This window comes from Phoxinus phoxinus, assembly GCF_949152265.1.
Source record: "Phoxinus phoxinus genome assembly, chromosome: 25".
In the NCBI taxonomy this organism is placed as follows: domain Eukaryota; kingdom Metazoa; phylum Chordata; class Actinopteri; order Cypriniformes; family Leuciscidae; genus Phoxinus; species Phoxinus phoxinus.
The window spans coordinates 21,608,734-21,630,595 of record NC_136900.1 but is presented as its reverse complement, the minus strand read 5'-3'; the positions used below and the strand labels follow the sequence as shown (position 1 = coordinate 21,630,595).

Genomic DNA, 21,862 nt, shown 5'->3' with positions numbered 1-21,862 from the left:
TTGACCCAGCCACTGCCGCACTCACGTTTGACCCAGCCACTGCCGCATTCACGTTTGACCCAGCCACTGCCGCATTCACGTTTGACCCAGCCACTGCTGCACTCACGTTTGACCCAGCCACTGCTGCACTCACATTTGACCCAGCCACTGCTGCATTCACGTTTGACCCAGCCACTGCTGCATTCACGTTTGACCCAGCCACTGCTGCACTCATGTTTGACCCAGCCACTGCTGCACTCACGTTTGACCCAGCCACTGCCGCACTCACGTTTGACCCAGCCACTGCCGCATTCACGTTTGACCCAGCCACTGCTGCATTCACGTTTGACCCAGCCACTGCCGCATTCACGTTTGACCCAGCCACTGCCGCACTCACGTTTGACCCAGCCACTGCTACACTCACGTTTGACCCAGCCACTGCCGCACTCACGTTTGACCCAGCCACTGCCGCATTCACGTTTGACCCAGCCACTGCCGCACTCACGTTTGACCCAGCCACTGGTGCATTCACGTTTGACCCAGCCACTGCTGCACTCACGTTTGACCCAGCCACTGGTGCATTCACGTTTGACCCAGGCACTGCTGCACTCATTTATATAGCAAAGCTTCTAGACACGGACTGGATAACATCCTGATTAAACCTGCCAGATCCAACTAAACATTCAAGTTCAAGATGCATTGAATCCGGTAGAAACACATTTATTGTTTGCATAGTCTAATTAAAGAAAATAAACTAGTATAAAATGTGTTTTTATACCTCCACTAGCCTGTTATTCAGTTCATTATATTTACTAGACTGAATGGGTCCTATAAAGTAAATTGCATTGTATCACTCGAACCTGGGCAAGCTGAGAGCCGGTCACAACTAACACAGCTTATTGACGATTTAAAACGTTATCATCATCCAATATTTACATAGAATAATAGTAGTAAATTTCCATTGTCCTGCAAAATCACATCTATCCTGCAGCAGAGCAAGGTGGTCACCCTATCCAAGCCAGATTTGTAGTGATGCACATAGAAGTATATAATGTAACTCTACTTCTCCCATATACTTGTGTTTCTGATTAAAGTGACGTTGGCTGTGAGTGTGATTCGGATGTACATCTCCTCTTGGTTGTCTCTCTGCAGGATACCGCTGTTACGCTCATTACCTGAAGATTGAGGTCAGCCAGTCTCACCCCGTGATGAAGGCCTTCTGTGGACTCCTGCTGCAAACCACGGGCCAGGACAACCTCTCCGCACAGAGGATCCGAGATGCTGAAGAAGGTCTGTGCTTTTATTCTGTGTTACTTCAGTTCATGACTACGATGTGATGACATATCATTCGCTTGAGAGCAACCGGTTCCAGTCTGCTCTCAAACTCAAGGATGTGGTTTGTGTTTTAAGGCTGTGCTCCTTTCATTTGAGTTTTGACAGTGAGTGTGTGGAAACTACTTTCCTTTTAATGAGTCTTACTTTTTATTTTTTAAAGACATTGAGGTGTTTTCAAATGGGTATGCAGGTGTGTTTTGGTATTTAATAACTGATAGTTATTATTTCATATTTTAAGTGAAAACTAATTTTATTGACAGAAGTTAATATAAAAAAAAAACATTTCAGACACAATATGGTCAACAGTTTTATTTTTGCTCAACCAACTATTATAACTAATATAGGGATTATATAACTATATATATCTGTTATGTTTACCAATTATGTTTGTGTTTGGCATTTTTTTTAATAAAAATAATATAGTTTTATTTTATATATATATATATATATATATATATATATATATATATATATATATTAGGGCTGTCAAAAGATTAATTGCGATTAATCGCATCCAAAATAAAAGTTTGTGTTTGCATAATATATGTGTGTGTAATGTGTATAATTATTATGTATAAATACACACACATTCATGTATATATTTAAAAAATATTTGCATTTATATACTGTTTATACATTTTTATAATTTATATTATATATAAATATTTTATATATTATAAATATAACCAATTTTTCTGAAATATATACATGATTGTGTGTGTTTTTATATATATAAATAATTATACACAGTACACACACATATATTATGCAAACACAAACTTTTATTTTGGATGCTACTATATATACATACACACCAGTTTTATTTTTACACAACCACCTATTATTTATAATAAAGTTTTCCCATAATTATAAATTAAATTAATAAATCGATCCAATAAATTACATAAAAATGACATAAAAGTAAATTGTGTGTGTGTGTGTGTAAACTGACTATGCATACAAATAGTTGCATTAAGGATTATTATATACACTATATGTAAGGGATAATCCACGGCGAATTACCATGATAAAATTATGTAATTAAATCATTAATAACTTTATATACTGTATCTGAAAATAATTGAATCATTAATAATATTTATATATTTAATCAGTAATTAGATCACTGCAATTGATTATACTGCAGTTGCAGATTATAAAGCGATTGACCTCCCAGTACCCGGTAGTGTTCAGACTAATACCATCTTTAAAAGAACAAACTCATTTCATCTTTTTAATGCATTTCAAAACAGAAAGCAGTGAGAAAATGATGTTAGATCATCTGTGTCAAATCTCTGACTGAAGCCCAGATTTATATTGATCCGTGTTTGATTTCTCCTGGGTGATTCATGTCTATATGCACAGACGGCTGCGTGGCCTTGTTTTTAGAATAATTGATTCATCATGTTGCCTCGCACGCAGCCGGCGAGCGCTCCCGCAATGATTAAATTTGTCAGGATAAATTGGGCCCTGATGTGCAATAGCTCACCTCGGCCCTGCTACTGCTCAATCAGACCTGTCACACACGTCTCGGCCCGTGTGTGAACATCCACACATCCGTTCATATAGCGGAGCGGAGATCCCATCAGAGCTTTTAGAGATGTAGGGTTTTGCAGGATGATAGGCAGCAGATGGTGTGTATTCCCTGTCTTTTGTTGATTTTACACCTACAGATGTGATGCTTTTTGCGTACAACAAAACTGGAGGAATAATATTTGCTTGTTTGAATTTGCATACAATATTTATTATCTGAGGAAAAACTGGTGTGTTACACCGACCGAGCGCTGTAGTTGACGTGTGTGTGGCTCGCAGTTCTCACACTCTCCATATGCTAATCGCACCTTGTGCGTTCCAACTGTGAATTCGATGTACATTTCAGACCTCTTCGCTTTCATTCAATTTGCCAGCAATAGGTTTTATTTTATTTTATTATTTAAATTCATTTATCTGTTATAAATTCATTTATCTGGCAGTTTTTTATATAAAATTATATAATTTTATTATATATTTACATACGCACCCATTTTATTTTTGCACAACCACCTATATATATATATATATATAATGTATGTGTGTTTGTGTTGTTGCTATTATGATGCATCTTCAATTAAAATATGGGTAATTAATATGTAAATATTCCTATGTCTGTATTTACAGTAAGTGATAGAATCATTTTACCTTTCACTTGGCTGCCTTACCTATGTAGTGAGTATGGCCTCTGTAAATAATTGACATTTTGTTCTATAACCACTAAATTAGCAAATGTTTCTATTCAATTCCTATAATAATCATCCAGCACATGCTACATATCTAAATAACAATTTACAATTTAAACAAAATATTACAAGTAAATGCATTTTATTCTTAAGGGCAGCATATATATATATATATATATATATATATATATATATATATATATATATATATATATATATAATACATATTTTTATTTATTTATTATTATTATTATAGTTTATTAGTTTTTTTTTTTTTTTTTTGATAGAAAAATTAATTAAACTGTGACATATTATACCCCAAAATTCTTCATACAGTGGACTACCAGTCAAATTTATAAAAATTTGGGACCAGAAATGATTCAGACACTTTGACCTGACCATATTTTGCTGAAGTGTTTTGCTCATGCGACCTCTTTACACAACAGACTGATCAAAATGGAGCATTGCTTTAATTGGTTGACCTAAACTTGTATTATCTAATTGTGTACTTCAATTTAACAGCTGACAGATATTCAACCTAATTCATTAGTGAGACCGGTGAAATATCAACTGATTTGATAACTCGGAGTTCTTGTCATATTTAATACCATTTTCTAAACTATAGCGAATAAACTGTGATAATGTGAGAAATATTGAAGGTGTCTGAATAAAGTTTGGTGTGCGCGTGTGCGTGCGTGCGCGTGTGCGCGTGCTCGTGCGTGTGTGTGTGTGTGTATATATTGTATTAACAGTAATCAATTAAATTGACTTCTCAATAAGTTTACTTAACCTTTTTCACAATGTTATGTATTCAACATTTAAAGGTATTCAACTGGTCCAGCAAGAGAAGAAACAGAACAAGGTGTCCAACGCCAAGCGGGCACGAGCGCACTGGCAGCTCCTCTTCACGCTGGTCAACAACCCGTCCCTGGTGGGCTCCCGAAAGCATTTCCAGTGCCAGAGTTCAGAAAGCTTCATCAACGGAGCGCTCAACCGGACCAAGGAGGGCAGCAAAAAGGAAGGCAGCATCAAGGAGCCGAGCAAGGAGACCGAAAGCGCCTCCGCCACCAACAACTGAGGACTGAACATCACACTGTGGAGAAGGAGACCCCCCCCCCACCCAGCCTCTCTTAATGGCTGCTGGCCAGATATTGATGATAGTATTATTTGCTTTGGTGTAGCAGAGAAGCACATGTGTTTTAGCTAAGTGCACTTACAGCTCAGTGCCTCAGGAAGAACTTCAGCAGTTGTAGTTAACGGATCCTTTGCATGTGTGTGTGTGAATGGATGGATGGATGGATTGTGTCTTTTGTTGTATGTCTGAGTGAGACTTGTCTTTCCGTCTTGGACTTAGCATATCAGGAAATCTAGTTTGGCACTGAACTCACATCTAACCGCTTGATGCGAGGTTAGTATGCGTGACTATTTATGAATGTACAGGTTCTGCGCTTTGGCAAAACTTATGAATTATTCATTTCCACTCATTTTTTTTTTTTGCACTCATTGGTGTGACTTTTACCAGTGGTGAGAATGTTCTTATATTAAACAAACAGATAAAACCTGTAATGTCCATTATGGGTTGAGCTGTATCTGTTCTTTTAAGACAACATCTACTGTAATTTCATTGCAATATTTTTTTTTTCATCTCTGACTAAATATAAACACAACCTGTCTCACTGTTACATTTGACACTTAATTTTGATAGTCCCCTCTATTATGTCTTTTTCTGCTGCCTATGGCATATTTGTGATTTATGAAATTAAATAAATATTAAAACTTAAATCTGTTCACTGTGTTGAATTAAGGGAAATGGTGCCCTCTCCTGCGTCGCGTAAAATCAAACGCATGATTTCATGTTCAGTTAAAAATAGAAAAATGAGAAGCATTCGAATTATAATATACTCTCACGAAATATTTGTATGATTTTTTTTTTCCTTGCGCAATTTTAAACATAGTTAAAAAGATTTTCGTTCGTTATTCAAACGCATGATTTATAGAGTTGAGGCAGAGGTGTGAGCAAAACTACACCGAAATCATATTATTCCTTTGTTCTGCCCTTCAGCTTTCTCAAACAAGTGAACTCATTACAATATCAATATCCATGACGAAAAAAAATCCGTGTAAAATGGGATAAATTATTTCGTGGATTTAAATGCGTTTAATATAGTCTATATGTCCTGTATAGGATATATACAGGCTTATATATTTATTTTCAAATATTCGTTTCAGAAAAACAAAACCATACCTTATATAATATCTATAGATTTAAATCAGTGAGTGTTTCACCCGCACGGCGTTTGACAGGAAATTTCCTTGTTCAATATCCAGACCAGCAAGCACAAATTATTTATGATTTTACATAGTCAGTTGTGGTTTGTGTGAAAAGCTATATATATATATATATATATACACTTCTCTATGTTTGCAAATAATTTCCAATACATTCGTTCGTTCAGTATTTTATTAAGGTCACGTACATAAAATCATATCAAAATCTTTAAAAGGTTTGAGTATTTTTACAACATCATTGGACAGCTGGACAAGAAACAAGCCACTATGCGTCAATTTACTGGACACTCGATGTCGTGTTGACATGGTAAAAACGGACCATTTATATTTATAAAAAAAAAGAGAACATTTTCTCAGATTACTTGGCTTACATCACAAATCGACATTGAATATCTACAGTCTATAGTACCCTAATAAAACACACTTGAAAATACTTTTGTGTGACATGCCACGAATAAAGGCTATCTCAAAGAGAAGAAAGGACACGTTCAGTCAATTCGTAAAGGCGAGAGATATTTTAAAGCACCCGGTCGCAAAGATATTAAAAATCACACATGTTGGGATCCCACATTACACTTAAACTTTTTTTTTTCCAATGTGACCTGGTTCGTTTTCCAGACACACACATGCTGTGAAAAGAGTAACAGGGTGACATTTCCCTCACAAGCGCTCGATGTTTGTCCACTATGTCGATGGCTTAAAATGGATGCTACTTAACAATGTAAGTGACGACACTCACGAAAAGTGAATTGTAGCTATCATGAGTTTTTTTTTTTTTAAAGATATATTTGTCTGTTACGTCCAGTCAACTGGATAAATCTCAAAACCCTATTTGTAATAATGAACACTCATCGTATGCACTTACTGCTAACTTGCTGAGGTAAAAAAAGGAGCGCGAGTCTGTAGGCTATAGACCTTATTCACAGCGGCGCCATCTTAGATTTTTAACGTAAATTCAAGCAAAGCTGTGAGGAATATACATCTCTTCAGTTATTTGTACTGTTCTTTAATGTACTTTTTATTGTTCTGCTGATGAAAAACTGCACAAATATATTTGCAAGAAATTCAAGTAGACAAAAAACGGAGCTGGGGAAAATTATAAGTGATCTAGGAGCTTTATGCAGCTTTTTACAGCGGATGCTATTGAAAACACGGTAAGTCTATCCCTCACAGCCCCGCTTTCATACCTGCCATGGCGCAGCTCTGAATAAAGTCTATTACGTGAGATGACAGTCCGTATTCACCTGGTTTGTATTGTGTTTCAGAGCAAATGAAGAATAAACATCTCAACGGGGTTGTTTGTAATTACCGTTGATCTCCGCAGATATGTTTACCGCTTCAGCCCCAAGTGGCAACCGATCGCTGTACTCGGATCCAGCTTCAAAATCCTCCTGCGTTTTGGATTGTGACTCGGGAATGGACTCAGTCACCACACTGCCCTCGATGTCCTCGCCTTCTCCGTCCTCGCCATCCACCTCGCCTTCGCCCTCTCCCAGCTCACTCGGGTCAAAGTTCTTCTCAGATCCCACAAAAGACGCCCTGGGGTCGAAATCTGTCGCTATGTGCTTTTCCATCTGATCTGGGTTTTGTGTCTTCATAATCAACTTGTAGGTCTTGCCTTGATACTTGTAGAGCAGATGGCAGCAGGTGGCTCCCAGCAGGGGCACGGTTGCCAAAGCTAGCAAAAAAATGCTAACGACCACTATAATCAGCAAAGATGGGATTTTCTTACGGGTTGTAAAGACCACTTGGACTTGACAGTCCTGGCCTCCATAGGTGAGGCACAGGGTGTAATTAGTGCCTGGCTTGAGGCCCTGAAAGCGGTAGGCATTGACGCCCTCCTCTATCTTGGACCATTGCACCACTGAATGTCCATTACCAGTACTGACGCAAAGGTACAACATGTCCAGGGGTGACTTTTTGGTGGATGTCTGGAAAAGCCTAAAAGGCTCCTTATTTACAGTTTGGAGGTCTTCTTGTTGACTGAGGTGAATGTTTGACTTTGCGTTGGCCATCTGGAAAGGGTTCAGCTGAACTTTGGCCTCAGTCTCTGAAACCTCCAGAGCGATCACCCCAAAATCAAACGTGTACTGTTTGAGTTCGTCCAAGCTGAGATTGAAAGCATGGTTGGAGATGTACTGCGTACCATCATTTATTCCGCATTTGCCAACAAATGGCAAACTATCAGCCCCTTCTTCCACTTTCTCTCTATCCCTCGCAATAATAGACGGTCCGGTTGGAAGGCTCTTTGTCTTCTCCTCAGATTTGGACCACATGTTAATAACGCTGTTTTTGGAGCCTTTTGAACCAAGTTTGTCTTCTGGTAAATGGCTAGGTGCTTTTGTGTCGGGCATCGAATTGATGGCATGCTTTTTTGTGCCTGCGACAACAAGTCTCACTGATCGCTCTGCTTTTCCCATGTCGTTGACAGCAGAACAGGTGTAGTTGCCGTCGTCTTTCTTGCTCACGCGAGGGATGATCAAGGTGCCGTTTTGAAACACAAGGAACCTGGTGTTCGTAGGCGGCCCATTAACCGGAATCTCAATTTTTTCGACAATGGCGGGTAAAGGGAATGTAATTAGTTGGTTTCCAGCGAATATCTCCCATGTGACGTCAGGTTTAGGGGTACCTTTTGTTTCGCAGTATAGCATGACCAAATATCCCTCATAGAGTTCGGTTTTTTCGATGTTCGGCTGATATGTGATGGACACGGACGGGGCCTTGCAATCCAGTTTGGGCATGCTGGTGACCTGTGTACCTTTGAGGTGGGAAGGAGCATCGCAGACAATGTTGTTTTGGTCAGGGATTGAGATTGAGGATTTGGTGATCCAGTCCCTAAACCACTCAAGGTTGCAGGAGCAGGTGAAGGGGTTGTGGAAGATTTGGAGGTGGGACATGGCAGTCAAAGCATCAAACGTTCCCTGCACGATGGTGGTAAACTTGTTATTGTTAATACGGACCGAACGCAGGTCCTTCAGGTTGGAAAAAGCGTTCTTGGGGATGCTGACCATCTCGTTATTGTTCATCTTTAACAACTGCAGGGCAGTAAGATTGGTCAAGTCCTCCCAGGGAAAATGCACAATTTTGTTGTGGCTAATATCCAAATTTTTCAGCTGAATCATCGGAGCCAAGGTGTCCCTCTCGACGGTGACGATTTCATTGTGAGCCAGCCAAAGAGAGGTCACCTGGGTGACATTTATAAAGGTTTTGGATTTCAGCACTTTAATCTTGTTCGCTGAAAGACTCAGGGTGGTCACATTGGATGGCAAGCCCACAGGTACTTCCAGAAGTTCTTTGTAGGCACATTCTGCAAACTGGTGATTATATTTATCAGAGCAGGTACACTGCTCAGGGCAACAGTACACACTGCCAATCACTGCAGTCCCCAAGGCAATAAGCATCAGGTATTTGGTTGCCATTTTCAGCTCCTGCCAAGCACACATGAAGGTGCAGATTAGTACAAATTATTTATGTATTTTTCACACTCAAAGAACAAATGTGAATGAAAGAAGTCATGTAAAGTTAACTATGGCAAACTATTGCAAATAAAAATCACTTGATGCTATCATAGTCTAACAAATATATTTTGAAAAGTTACCAAAAACCAAATGCTTTTATTATTATTATTGATTACACATTATTTGTTGTTTATTTTAGTGACATTGATACATGTTACATGCACCGTAAATGATGCATAATTACATGCCACTAAGCCTAAACCAAACCCTAATGCTAACCCTATAGTAAGTATATGTAGTTAGTTAATATTACTCAGTACTTAAATGTATAATTACAGTGTAACAAATACATCTTAAAATACAGTGTAACCCTTTCTTTTAAGGTGACGTAGTTCCATTGTACTGAGTAATATTAATTAACTACATGCACTAACTATATGGTTAGGATTAGGGTTTGGTTTAGGCTTAGTGGCATGTAATTATGCATAATTTACTGTTATTTCTATAGTAAGTAATGTGCAACTATGTCACCTTAAATTAAAGTGTTACCTTATTATTTATCCTCTCTTTATTTTATTCTCTTTTTTTCTCGAGTTCTCAAGTTCTTGTGGACTAATTGAGATGTCTGATGTCTGTTTCTTTTCATTCATCTCGACATCCTCGAGCGTCTGGGTTATACCGGACGACTGAGCAGCGAAGGCTTGAGAACGGGACGCTTGGACCGTGTTCGCTGTCCAGCGTGCTGAAAACGCGCTTCACTTTATATAATAAAACTTATTTGTGTTGCGAAACATCTCGAAATATGTAGCGACTGCTTTTTAACCATACAAACCTTACAGTATTTCGCTGAGAGTATAAATAAGAAACACTTTTACAGTTTATTTGCTATTGTTTCTGTCTACATTCTGGAAAATTGTTGCTTAAAAACTTTCTCATAGTGCCTTACCTGTAAGTGATATATTCCTAACGCTCGCGCGGGTTTCAGTCAACACGACACTTGATGAGATTTAAAAACAATATTTAATTCTCAGATGTCAAATTATCCCAAAACATGATGTAGCCTTTTATATCCCGCTGGAAATCTCTGCTATTTTTGTTAGCAGACGGCAGATGATACATTTTAGTGTCCGTGAGATGCCGAGCAGTCCAGGGGCTGTTTTCTCATGATCGCGCTCGAGTTTGGACAGAATTCACTGCGCGCTCCCGCCTCCACAGTGTAAGGGGAGGGATTGTGAACGCGCAGCCTCTCCCTTCAATTCCGCATTAATGCCACAGGGACTTTACCGTCCAGATGAAGGTTATTCATAATTTAGATACAGTTGATAATTTATATCACATGACCTATGCCCCTTGTCTTTCTATGTGATTATTTTTTATATATAAGCTAGAACAAGTATATTTAAAAGATTATATACAATAACAGACACATTTATGTATTTAGATTTGCTTGTGTCCGAATTAATTTTACAGGTTAGTATTTTTTTTTTTTTTTTTTTTTTAAAGTCGCCTACCAAAAAATACTGATTGTTAAAATCAACATTTAAGAAACCCGATGAGAAAGACAAAAAGGGGAAGTCCAAATATGCTTGTCTAGTGACTATCTATCTCTCAAAGAGGAACAGAAAATAATGCAAAATTATATTTCCCCTGATTAAACACTTTCTGGAATTACAGAAAGAAAAAAAAGTAATGTATTGTGGGAAATTAAAGGGAAATTTTTTAAGTAATCAAAATGTGCATTTTTTTATAGACTTGACCTTTGATTTTCTCTTTCTGCTCTCTCTCCACAAATTGGTCTATTTTAAACACACTTCGGTACTTGTCTTTTACATAATCGTAACTAAACTTTATCTAACAGTTTTCCCCATATTGCAACTACTAGAATTTTGTATCAGCATCAATGATAGTCTTTTTGTAGTCAAATTATTTCATTTATTTATTTAGAAGTGTTTACCGTGATGAAACACAACGGTCATAAAACTACAGCAAATGCATTATGCACTCAGCAAGTTTCTATGTTGTTCTGGCTTATACTGACACCTGCTGGTGTGGGTGCAGCTTCAGACTAAAGCTAAACTTTTCAGTTCATTTCATTGCCGGGTTTAGTTGCAGAACCGCAGCCACAGAACGGAAGCGAAGAGCTCATACAGTCTTAATTGAGTTGCGTTATTTTCTTTTATTAGATATGAACTATTTTCACATGGGTTTTGATTGGATCAATATCTAGAATATTGAATGACAATACTTTTAAATAGGGTCACTTTTCAATTCATACATGAATGATGTAGGCTATCATGAGCATTATTTAAGCCCATTAATCATGTATCGCCGCTAGAGCTCACTTATTCAAAACAATAGCAAAGGCGTAGCTTAAAAGAATAGTTCACTCAAATATGAAAATTTTGTTCACACCCTGATGTCGTTCCAAACCTGGACTTTTTTTCATGTTCAGAACACAAATTAAGATATTTCTGATAAAATTATGAAATGAGAGCGTTCTGTCCCTCGATTGACAGCTACACAACTGCCACTTTGATGTTTCAAAAAGTTAATAAAGACGGCGTTTGTGCGGGGGTATTATTGCGCAATACCAGCAAGAACACATCGTCTGCAAGAACACAACTGTCAGCAGCGTTCTGTGTGCTCGTCCCCTTGTGAGTTCATTCTTCCAGGAACAACTAGCAAGAGCGTTCTCCCCATAGACAGGTTCTCCCCAAGAACACAAGTTCGTTCTTTGCATTCTTGGTTTTGAGAAACACCCTTAGGAAACCTGGCAGACTTCCCGTTTTTCCTCGAACGTATGCAACTTAACTCTTAGCAAGTCCTTGGTCGCCACCTATTGGATACGGGACACATTACCTATAATAACAACATTAAACTGTTTTATATCACACTTTATACTGATTAAAAATATATAGAGCTTCCAGTGAGGTCCGATTAGGGTTGCCAACCGTTCCGTATAATACGGAATCGTCCCGTATTTGACACATAAAAGTCTTGTTCCGTATTGAACCGATACGGAACGCACTTTGTTCCGTATTTTTGAGAATCAATTCAGTGCAAATCCGTGACAGACACACACATAGCTTCTAATATATGTCAGACTATGAACGAAGACATTTGTAGGCTATGATAAGAAAAAAAACAGACGGTGCGTGCGGTAGATACTAATTTCTCCCCGTTTGTCGCGTTTTTAACATCTTGGAACATCATCAGAGAATGCCCTTTTAATTGGTCGTTTCAGTCATTGTGAGTCATGTATCGTAGCAACGATGATGGCAAGTGACAACAGCGGTAAATGTAAAAATGACTAACGTTACTTCCAAGCAGCCGGCGAAAAAGAGCACAAAAATATAGAATTGAATGGGAAATAGCTGCACAATGTGCTTTGTCTGGAGGTTTATTTGTTTCTGTGAGATTTTCCTTGTGCATATATATAATATTTGCTTCTCTTGAACCCTTCAACCTGCATCATTTCAACTTAATTGTGTTTAACAGCAGAATTTGTGGTGAAAAACTACATTAGCCATTTTCCTTGTGCATATATACAGGTGTTGTATTGCTTGAATGCATTATTTGAGTGCAATATTTCCTTTCCAGTGCACCATATATTACAGAAATAAAACTAGCATAAACCAAGTAAAAAAAAAAAAATTTGGATTAAGGAGTGATTCGTCCACAATACACAAGTCTCGACTATTATTTCCATCTTATAAAGTTTCATTAGAATTCTCAGATTGTATTTTATAAACTCAAGGATGTGTTAAGGGAGTGAAGACAAGGACACGATTTCACACTGTAGTATTAAGTAATGAACTTGAGTTTATCATGATTTCTTTTTCATGACATTTATAAACTGATCCAGATAGTTGTGACAGAAAAGTAGAAAATTTGAGACATATTTACAGTACATTGTTTTACTTATTTCAACTACTTTTATTCTAAAACGAAACAATGAGGTCATTGTAATTGCAGTCTCAGTTATGTTGGGCATATCTTACATTCACTCTTTTATACAATTTAAAATCCAAATGACATTCTCTTGTGGTCGCAAAAGTGTGTAACACCCTTCCATACAGTGACAAAAGATAAATGTGTGTGTGAAGTTGTAGCTGTAACAGTTGTAAAACTCACAAAAAAGTGAATATAATTTATGTTCCTAATGCAGCCAGTAGTAGTGTTAAAACAGACAGGTGCTGTAGACGGTGACTTTGTGACTGATCTCCTGAAGCAGTTCTTTCACAGCCTTCTCCAGATCCACCAGCTCATTGGCTTTGTCCTCCAGCAGCTTCTGATTTTCATCGTAGCTCTTCTCAAGATCTGCAAAACCACAGAAGTTTAGCTCTTCCTAATTGAGAACACTGAAGACAGTTGTATGTATGATAGTTCTTTTTAAACCAGTGATGCACCAAAATTTTGCCTACCAAATATTTTAGATTTTGGCCGAAACATTGACGTTTTAATTAGCAAGTCGCGTTTTTACCATGTTCAGCGTCTGTTTTGTTCACACAATTTTAATAAGCTTTGTGCTTTGTTACTTTTAATATAAAACAGTCTCAACTTCTAAATTATGTGTATTTTATCACGAAATTCAAACAACAAATGTCGTTTTGCCGTTCTTTTGTATAGAAATAGAAATGCACTATCGACTTACTTTTCAGAAGCTGAAGTTTCTCGCTGGCCTGTAGCAACAGATTTTTGGCTTCCTGTTGGAGTTTCTCTGCTCTTTTCTTGGCCTCCGTCACTCCTTCAGCCTTCTGTGTGATCAGCTCTTCAACAGTGCTGTACTTGTCCTTCAGCTCTGAATCCAGATCCTGCATAAACGGGCAACCGCAACATAAGAGGTTACAAAAGCACAACGGTTAATACCAAAAATGACGTAACGTCCAGATATTACAGGCACCTTTTTGAGCTGCTCGGCCAGAGCGTTAATGCTATCAGCCTCTTTCTCTGTGCTGTTGGCGCTTGTGGAGGTATTAAAAGCCTTTTCTTTCAGCAGAGCTACATCGCTTTCCAACTTCAGGAGCCTTCGGGTGGCGTTACTCAGTTTTAGCTCTGAGTCGGATGTCTCTGACTCCACCTTTTGTGCAAAAGAGTCACTTAGATTCATTCAAAAGCAGCAAATTGTTCACGTCCGAAACAAGTCTAGAACTCAATTGTTGAGTGGTGATAAAAACCAGTGTAGACTTACCGAGACCAGCAGGTCTTGTGTTCCCTTGATGTCAGCAGTGGCCTGTTTCAAGGCCACGGTTACAGAGCTCTGAGCGCGTTCAGCCTGCTGCAAGGCCTCCTTCACCATCTCAGCTGTGTCTTTGACATCTGTCGCCTCCTTCCTGTGAAAAACAGAGACCAAACAAACGTGTTGTTCAATTAACTGGCCAGTAGGTGGCGATACTGCCACAAGCCACAGATATGGTACACTTTTGGCGCTTTTCCACTATGCAGTACCAGCTCGCCTCGCCTCTGTTTGTTTTTCCACTGTGTAAAAGTTGTACCGGTACCTGCTTCCAGATACTTTTTTTCGTATCACCTCCGACGAGGTTCTGAGCTAGCCGAGGCGATACTAAAATGTAACGGCAGACTGCTGATTGGTCAGAGAGAATCGTCAATATTCACTGCGTCATCATTGCACGCGCCAGACGGAGTATCCTGAATAACCCCGCCATTTTTTAATAGTTTGGCCAGAGATTGCGTGATATACCCATTACTAATATTATGTAAAACAGCATACACTCGATTTCCTCCTGTGTGTGTGGGTAGCGGATGTGTGTCGCGTCGCTATGACGACCCGGTACTATTGTTGAGGTACTATCTGCAATGGAAAATGGAGCAAAAAAAGGGAGCCGAGGCGAGTTGAGCTGGTACTGGTAATGGAAAAGCGCCATTTGATGCACTGGTTCTAGATCAAGGGCCCACTAGGGGGCCTCAACAAACACTCAAAGGGTTGCATGATAACTTAAATGTATTAAAATGAACATATTATTATTAATATATCTAAATACCAAAAACTAACAAAATCAATCAATTCCCCATTCAATTATTATTGGTTTTATTAAAGAATATACAGAAACTTCTGGAATCAAGTTATGTAAAGCTCTTTTCACAACACACAGTGTTTCAAAGCAGCTTTACTGACAGCTATGTTGTTAATGATTATAATATCTTAATATCAACATGCTAGTCGCATTTATCAGATTAGAGATTAGCGATAATATAGTTCACACTTTGCAAAGATACAAGCATTCATGTAGTTGAGATTTGCAATATAGTAGGATATACTGCTTTGTGTGAGTGTGCTGTATGTATGAGGAAGTAGTTCGATATAATATATCCAACTTTATATTCAGAGCTGGGCGACAATGTAGATACATTTTGCGAAAAAATAAAATAAAACAAATCAGCCAGTTGAGATTAGCTATATAATATATATCGCTTTACGTTAGTATTCTGTATATATGCAGATGATTCTGTATATATAATGTATATCCAACTTTATATAAAAAGCTAGGCGATAATCTAGTTAAATTTTTGCAACGATATAAATAACCAAGCAGTCGAGATTCTATATAGCAGAATCTTTTACGTGAATATACTGTATGTAGTACGCAGGCAAAAGTAGGTTGTTCTATATAAACAAAATATAATTTATCAAACATTTTTCAATGATATAACAATCAAGCAGTTCAGATTTGCTATATAGTACACACTGCTGTATTGAATGTATTCGAGTAAGGTTGGATATACTTATAGTAGTTGTGTAAATCAAAATCAAAAAATTAAATTTAATCTGCCAATACTCCCAGTTTTCTAATGAAAAGATTTAGGAAAGGCGACAGAGCCTTAAATTATGTTGGACAATGAGGTGCCTTCAAGTCAAAAAAGTGCTTTAGTGTCCCCTTACTTTTTAAAGCACTAAGGCACAAATCCCAAACATTTTTTGTTGTAAGAACTATTAAAATTGACAAAAAATATCCTACTGTATCATGCAAAATGGCAAATATTGATAATCAGGATGCAAAAATGGCAAACCTCATAGAAAAGTAGTAGAAGAATAAAAGGTTTTTGTGTAGCTGATTTGTGGCAGGTGCGCGTTCAAACTATCAATCTGTTCTCAGGGATTGAATATATCTCAGACCTGGCCTTGCGGGCTTGTTCCAGCAGGCTTTCTGCTCTCATGATGTCGTCGGCGCTCTGGTTGAGGATGTCCTCAACGTCTGTCAAGCTGCCCACGCGCTCCCTGATCTCCGCTGTCAGGTTCTGCAGCTGGGCTGGTGTGGTGGGCATCTGCATCTGCAGAACTTCATTGGCCACAGTCTCGATGCTTTCCAGGTCCGCTCCATCTTCTGAAGAAACAGACACAGTACGAGTTGAAATTCAAGCCACTTTTCACCGTCCAAGCAACTTAGCTCGAGGAAACTTGCTGAGTGTGTCTTACGAGTGAGGAAGTCTCGGATCTGTTTGATGAGTTGGCGTAGCTCCTCGTTGCTGCCGTCCACGCGTTTTTTGGTCTCATTGGTCTTCGCCAGCACCTCCTGAGCATTTAGCTTTGCTTCGTCGGCTTTCACCTTTGCCTCTGACACCTGAACACACATATTAAGGACTCTTTACAGGGATGTGATTTTTGCATATTTATCCCATCTGCAGGACACTACTAGCACGTTAGCCAGGCAAGTGCCAAACAAGAGTAAAATTCACCATAGTTAGGCTACTGTGTTATTCGCCAGTTGCCCGGAAACTTTTTTTTATGAATTTTGGACAACGCATGGTGGTGAGAATGGCATGCCTGTCTTTAAAGAAAGGATCCTTAAAGAAGAAATCCTAGCAAAATCGTACAATAAAATGTATTTTTCAATGTCTAAAATGTCTTCAAAAAGGCATTCAGCAGTTATCAAGTGAAAATATCCGAACGGAGAACAAAAATGCAGAACATTTCTAGAAAGTAGTTGCAAAATCCTTTATCATATCAATAGCAGATACAGTGTCGGCTGAGAAACCTCACCATTTTGGACAGCTTGTCCACTTCCTCCATGGCGCTGATAATCTCCTGGTCAAAGTCCTTGGCTTTCTGCCAGGCATTGTGGGCCAGCGTGGCGAGGCCATCACATCCCTCTCCTCCACACTTCCCGTTCCCTTCCCCGTCCACACAGCTCAGGCCTCCACAGGGAGAGTCGGCACAGTTCTCAGAGCCAGCTGGACTACCACATGTCTGTATCCGAGGAGAGATCACAACGGTAAAACTAGGTTTTAAATGAGCAAAACTCACTGGCACGATGCTAGAGTGGTTACAAATTTGGGTGTTCGTTTATTGGCCCAAGCAAAAAACAACAACTGAAAATCCAATCACTTTTTTTATGTAATTGTCCACCCGTCCTCAACAAGCCGCACAATTTGGGTATAATACAAAGTTTAAGATTTTGTGCGATCAAGAACAAAAGTCTAAGGATATCTAGGCAATTTTAAAGTGATGTCAAAATAGTTTATCTTGCACTTGATAAGTTTCTGAAAACTAAAATTGCTAATTGAAACTTCAGTGCTGTCAAGTCACTAGATAAGCTCTTGACGTAGACCATGATCATAAATCTGTTGGCTGCTTTACCTTCTCGCTAAGCTCAGACAGGTCCAGAGTCTCTAGTTGTCCTGCCAGGTTGTCCAGTTTCGTGGAAAACTCATCCTGCCTTTGACTGAACTCTTCTTTGGTCTGGTTCATCAAGTCCTCCGTTTCTGTCCGCAGGACGGCAGACTGATTGACCAGGTTGTATGGGTCACTGGTGGAGGCATTGGCACGGACCTCCGCCTTCTGGGACTGCTCGTAATATCGATTCACGCTGGTTCTGGCCCCTATAGACCGAAAAAGACGGTGAAATTATGGATTTTCCTGGTCAAGAAAAGTGGTTCACAACATCTTGGGCCCTATCATGGGCCAGGCACGACGTTGTTTAAATAGCAAATGCATTTGCGCCCGTATGTGCGCCCATGGGCGGCTGGTCTGAAAACGAGGTGTGTTCAGGCGCATTGTTGGCGAGTTGCTATTTTGAGGCACTGAAATACACTGCGCCATTGACCAACTGAACCTGGTTCTAAAGTCAATGGCACAGTATTTTTTTTATTTTATTTAAAGGGCGCGTTAGTAATGTGCGCCTATAGGCGGGTCCACAACGCACATACACTCTGCTTATTACACACACAGGGATGCGCAGCAGCACACAAACTAGCCAAATATTACAAATAAAATGATTACAATGTAAAAGATTAATATTGTGTACATAAAGATATGGTGGGCTTGTCCCGTAGATGTTCTGCTTAACTTGCAAATTCTGCCATGTAAATAGGAATCCGCCATGGCGCGGGCGCAACGGTCTTTTAAAAGATTGGGAGATGAAACTCCGATTAGTTTTTTGCACGTTACATCCCGAAACACACCCATTACTCAGTAAGAGAATAGGGACAACCCTTTTAGACCGTGCGCCGGGTGCGCCGACCATTTATCCTGTCGTTAAACTAGCAAAAGTGGATTCAGCGCCCTGTGCTTTAGACCATGCGCTTAGATCGTTAAAATATGTCCCCTTAAGTTATGTTACTCACCTCGAATGTCTGAATTCTTCACAAACTCCACCTGTTTCTGCAGGTCTTTCACCGTCTGCTCCAGTTTCTGAGCTTCTTCTTTGAGGGAGTTCAGTTTGGTGTCCGTGCTGTTGTTGTCAGATGAGATCTCGGACAAGGTCTCCTCGGTCAGGTTAAGGTTGGTGTTCATTTCAGCCATCAAGGCACTTTAGAGAAAGAGGATTATTCTTATGAGAAGAGTAAATGATCTCTCAATGTGAACTAATAAGAAGGATCTGCACTCGCTTCCACATACTAAGCAAGGGCGTAACTTACGTAGCTTGCTCGAGAAGTCCCTGGATCTCCGTCAGAGGCTGAGTGGCTGGATTCTGGGCGAGGATGTTGCGGATTGAGTTGGCACTGCTTTCAACGTTATTGATGGTGGCCTGGTAGGGTCCAGTAATGCCAGTGGCTTTGATGGTATTGACCTTCTGGACCAGTCTGTGGGTCTGATTGGTGAGGTCGCCTACAATTACGTCCCATTCGGCAAAGCACTGGTGGCAGCGCTCGCACTGTGGGAAGACACCCGTGTAGCCTCGAGCGCACGCGTCACATCGCGGTCCGGAAACACCCTGCACACACACGCAGTGACCTGTGGCCTTGTTGCACTGCTGCTCCGCGATGCCTCTCGGGTCACAGTCACATGCTGAGAAAACACACAGGAACACAGAGGTTTAAGAACAGTTCGTTATTATTAAAACTATTAAAAACATTTTTGGTAATAAGCTGAAGTACAATAAAAATATTAGCTGAAAGATTTAAATTCAAACTTTTGCATTGGAAACGAACTGAAATTAGTTAAATTTGAAGCAATATAATTACTTACTGGAAATAATTAGAAATTAACCACTGAACTAAACTAAATCTGAAATAAAAGTAAATTAAACTTAAATAGTAATATTCAAAAAATAATACAAATCAAATCACACAAGCAAATAACAACATTTCTCAAATTTAAAGTAAAATGAACACTGAAAATATAGAAATAAAAGCTCATTTAATTATTATTATTTTTTTAAAATATATGAGTGTTAGTATTTTTTACATGTATAACAAATGTAAATATATATGTATGTGTATAATATATATATATATATACACATACACACACATATACACGTGAAACTCGAAAAATTAGAATATGGTGCAAAAGTTAATTTCAGTAATTCAACTTAAAAGGTGAAACTAAGTTATAATTTTGATGATTATGGCTTACAGCTTATGAAAACCCCAAATTCAAAATTAGAATATTGTGAAAAGGTTTTCATAAGCTGTAAGCCATAATCATCAAAATTATAACAAATAAAGGCTTGAAATATCTCACTTTGCATGTAATGAGTCTATATAATATATTAGTTTCACCTTTTAAGTTGAATTACTGAAATAAATGAACTTTTGCACCATATTCTAATTTTTCGAGTTTCACCTGTATATAAATATATATATACACACACACACATACATAATATATATATATATATATAAATACATACATATGCGCACACACACACACACACACACACACACACACACACACACACACACACACACACACATATACAGTATACAACATTGGTTAAGAAATGAACAATTCAACAATGATGTGGTGTGCATTGGTTAAATAATAAATTAGTAAAAGCTTGGCCAAATTTATGCAGATTGAGTCTAGAGAATTAGATCGACATCAGAAAAATCTGAAAGGCTGAAATGTTAAACCCGTGCAAGATTGTTCAGACAGCAGCTCATTTACTGGCCTTTTCTGTCAACGGCTGCAAACTTTGAGTTCCAGTGACCTTATTAGGCTGGAGTTTAAAGAGTGAGTGATCGAGGTGGGAGTGGAAGCATGCAGGAAAACACTGTTTGCCCACTTCAGTGCCGCACTGCTAGCGTTGTTTCAGTGTTTGGTGAACAAAAGGCAGTAACTGCCCACAGTGACAGACGAGACACTTGGCAAACACCACATCAGGAATGACCTAACGTGAGGCCCTTAAACAAACACACTCATCCACAGAACATTCTAGGAGGTGCAACAACCTTGTTAACCTTCATCAAGACCCTTTTCAGCAGAAAAAAAATCGGGAAATCTCTTTTTAGATTCACAAGAATCTGAAACCCGTTTCAATTTTTTTTTTTTTATTCAATTATCAACATAACCATTTAGCGCTCTTCCAAAACTTAGTTAATAACATTTACTTTCCAAAGACTTTTTTTCAAATGGTTATATTTTTAATTATTTTAATCATTTGTTACTCATTGTCATGGATCACAAGATGTTACAGGCCATAAAAAATATAATATTTTCTGTAAAAAGTGTTTTAAATGTTGTTTTCTTGTTGTCCGATTTAGTCAGTGTATTTTTTTTTTATACTTTTGGTAATATTTAATTTATTGTATTTATAAAAGCCCTAAATAGACATTTTCCTAATTCTAAAACGTTCCTAACACATTCAATTGTTTAAAATAACTTTTAATCCTGTAAAAAAATGTTGGTTCAATCCTGGTACCATACTTTGTCTTTAAATTGGTGGAGTTGTACACATTTGTAGTGCAAATTTGGCATTGGAGGGCAGGAAAATGATGCTACCTAGATAGGTTGGTAGCTCATTAGGAGTTGGAACAGAGCCCGTGTCTTTCTGTGTAGATAAGTAACCAGGAATTCAGGACAATACATGTGACGCATACAATACGTGAATGGGGACCCTGTCTAGGACGGCTAATTTACTTAAAACGCATTCCAGTGTGTAGTGATTACACACACATTCCACGGGAAAAGACTCCTTCACCTAAGGGCACTAATGCATACAAGGTACTAGAGATAGGGAATTATCTCGGAGGTTGATCCCTGCTATTATCCGGGGGGCCTCAGGCGGCACCAGGGGTGTTTCTTGTTGGGACAATACCGTGAATGTGACCCCCTGGAGACGGCGACTGGCGTAGGAGTTTTTGTGATGGCGATTTTGTAGCACTTTACACTCTTACACCAGA

At 38.7% G+C, this 21,862-nt stretch overlaps 3 protein-coding genes across 4 annotated transcripts in view; 1 reads left to right on the top strand and 2 right to left on the bottom strand.

Annotated features, from left to right (window-relative positions):
- stra6 (signaling receptor and transporter of retinol STRA6) overlaps positions 1–5,312 on the top strand; it is a 29,461-nt gene extending 24,149 nt beyond the window's left edge. For both annotated transcript variants that reach the window (XM_079603977.1, XM_079603976.1), the window contains exons 17-18: positions 1,132–1,269; positions 4,355–5,312. In XM_079603977.1, the coding sequence (XP_079460103.1) occupies positions 1,132–1,269; positions 4,355–4,608 (392 nt within the window). In that variant the 3' untranslated portion in view covers positions 4,609–5,312. The remainder of the gene's footprint in view (positions 1–1,131; positions 1,270–4,354) is intronic.
- Positions 5,313–5,977: 665 nt separating this feature from the next.
- Positions 5,978–10,472, bottom strand: islr2 (immunoglobulin superfamily containing leucine-rich repeat 2). Its single transcript, XM_079603334.1, has 2 exons — positions 10,224–10,472; positions 5,978–9,247 (listed from the first exon to the last, which is right to left on the bottom strand). Exon 2 carries the CDS (start codon positions 9,236–9,238, stop codon positions 7,106–7,108), a length of 2,133 nt encoding a protein of 710 aa, XP_079459460.1. The 5' UTR covers positions 9,239–9,247; positions 10,224–10,472; the 3' UTR covers positions 5,978–7,105.
- Positions 10,473–12,810: 2,338 nt separating this feature from the next.
- lamb1a (laminin, beta 1a) overlaps positions 12,811–21,862 on the bottom strand; it is a 39,272-nt gene continuing 30,220 nt past the window's right edge. The window contains exons 24-33 of the mRNA XM_079603211.1: positions 19,154–19,523; positions 18,860–19,044; positions 17,874–18,115; positions 17,277–17,483; positions 16,713–16,857; positions 16,413–16,620; positions 14,469–14,610; positions 14,181–14,357; positions 13,932–14,091; positions 12,811–13,597 (exon numbers count right to left, since the gene is read on the bottom strand). Coding sequence (XP_079459337.1) covers positions 13,458–13,597; positions 13,932–14,091; positions 14,181–14,357; positions 14,469–14,610; positions 16,413–16,620; positions 16,713–16,857; positions 17,277–17,483; positions 17,874–18,115; positions 18,860–19,044; positions 19,154–19,523 — 1,976 coding nt within the window. The 3' untranslated portion in view covers positions 12,811–13,457. The remainder of the gene's footprint in view (positions 13,598–13,931; positions 14,092–14,180; positions 14,358–14,468; positions 14,611–16,412; positions 16,621–16,712; positions 16,858–17,276; positions 17,484–17,873; positions 18,116–18,859; positions 19,045–19,153; positions 19,524–21,862) is intronic.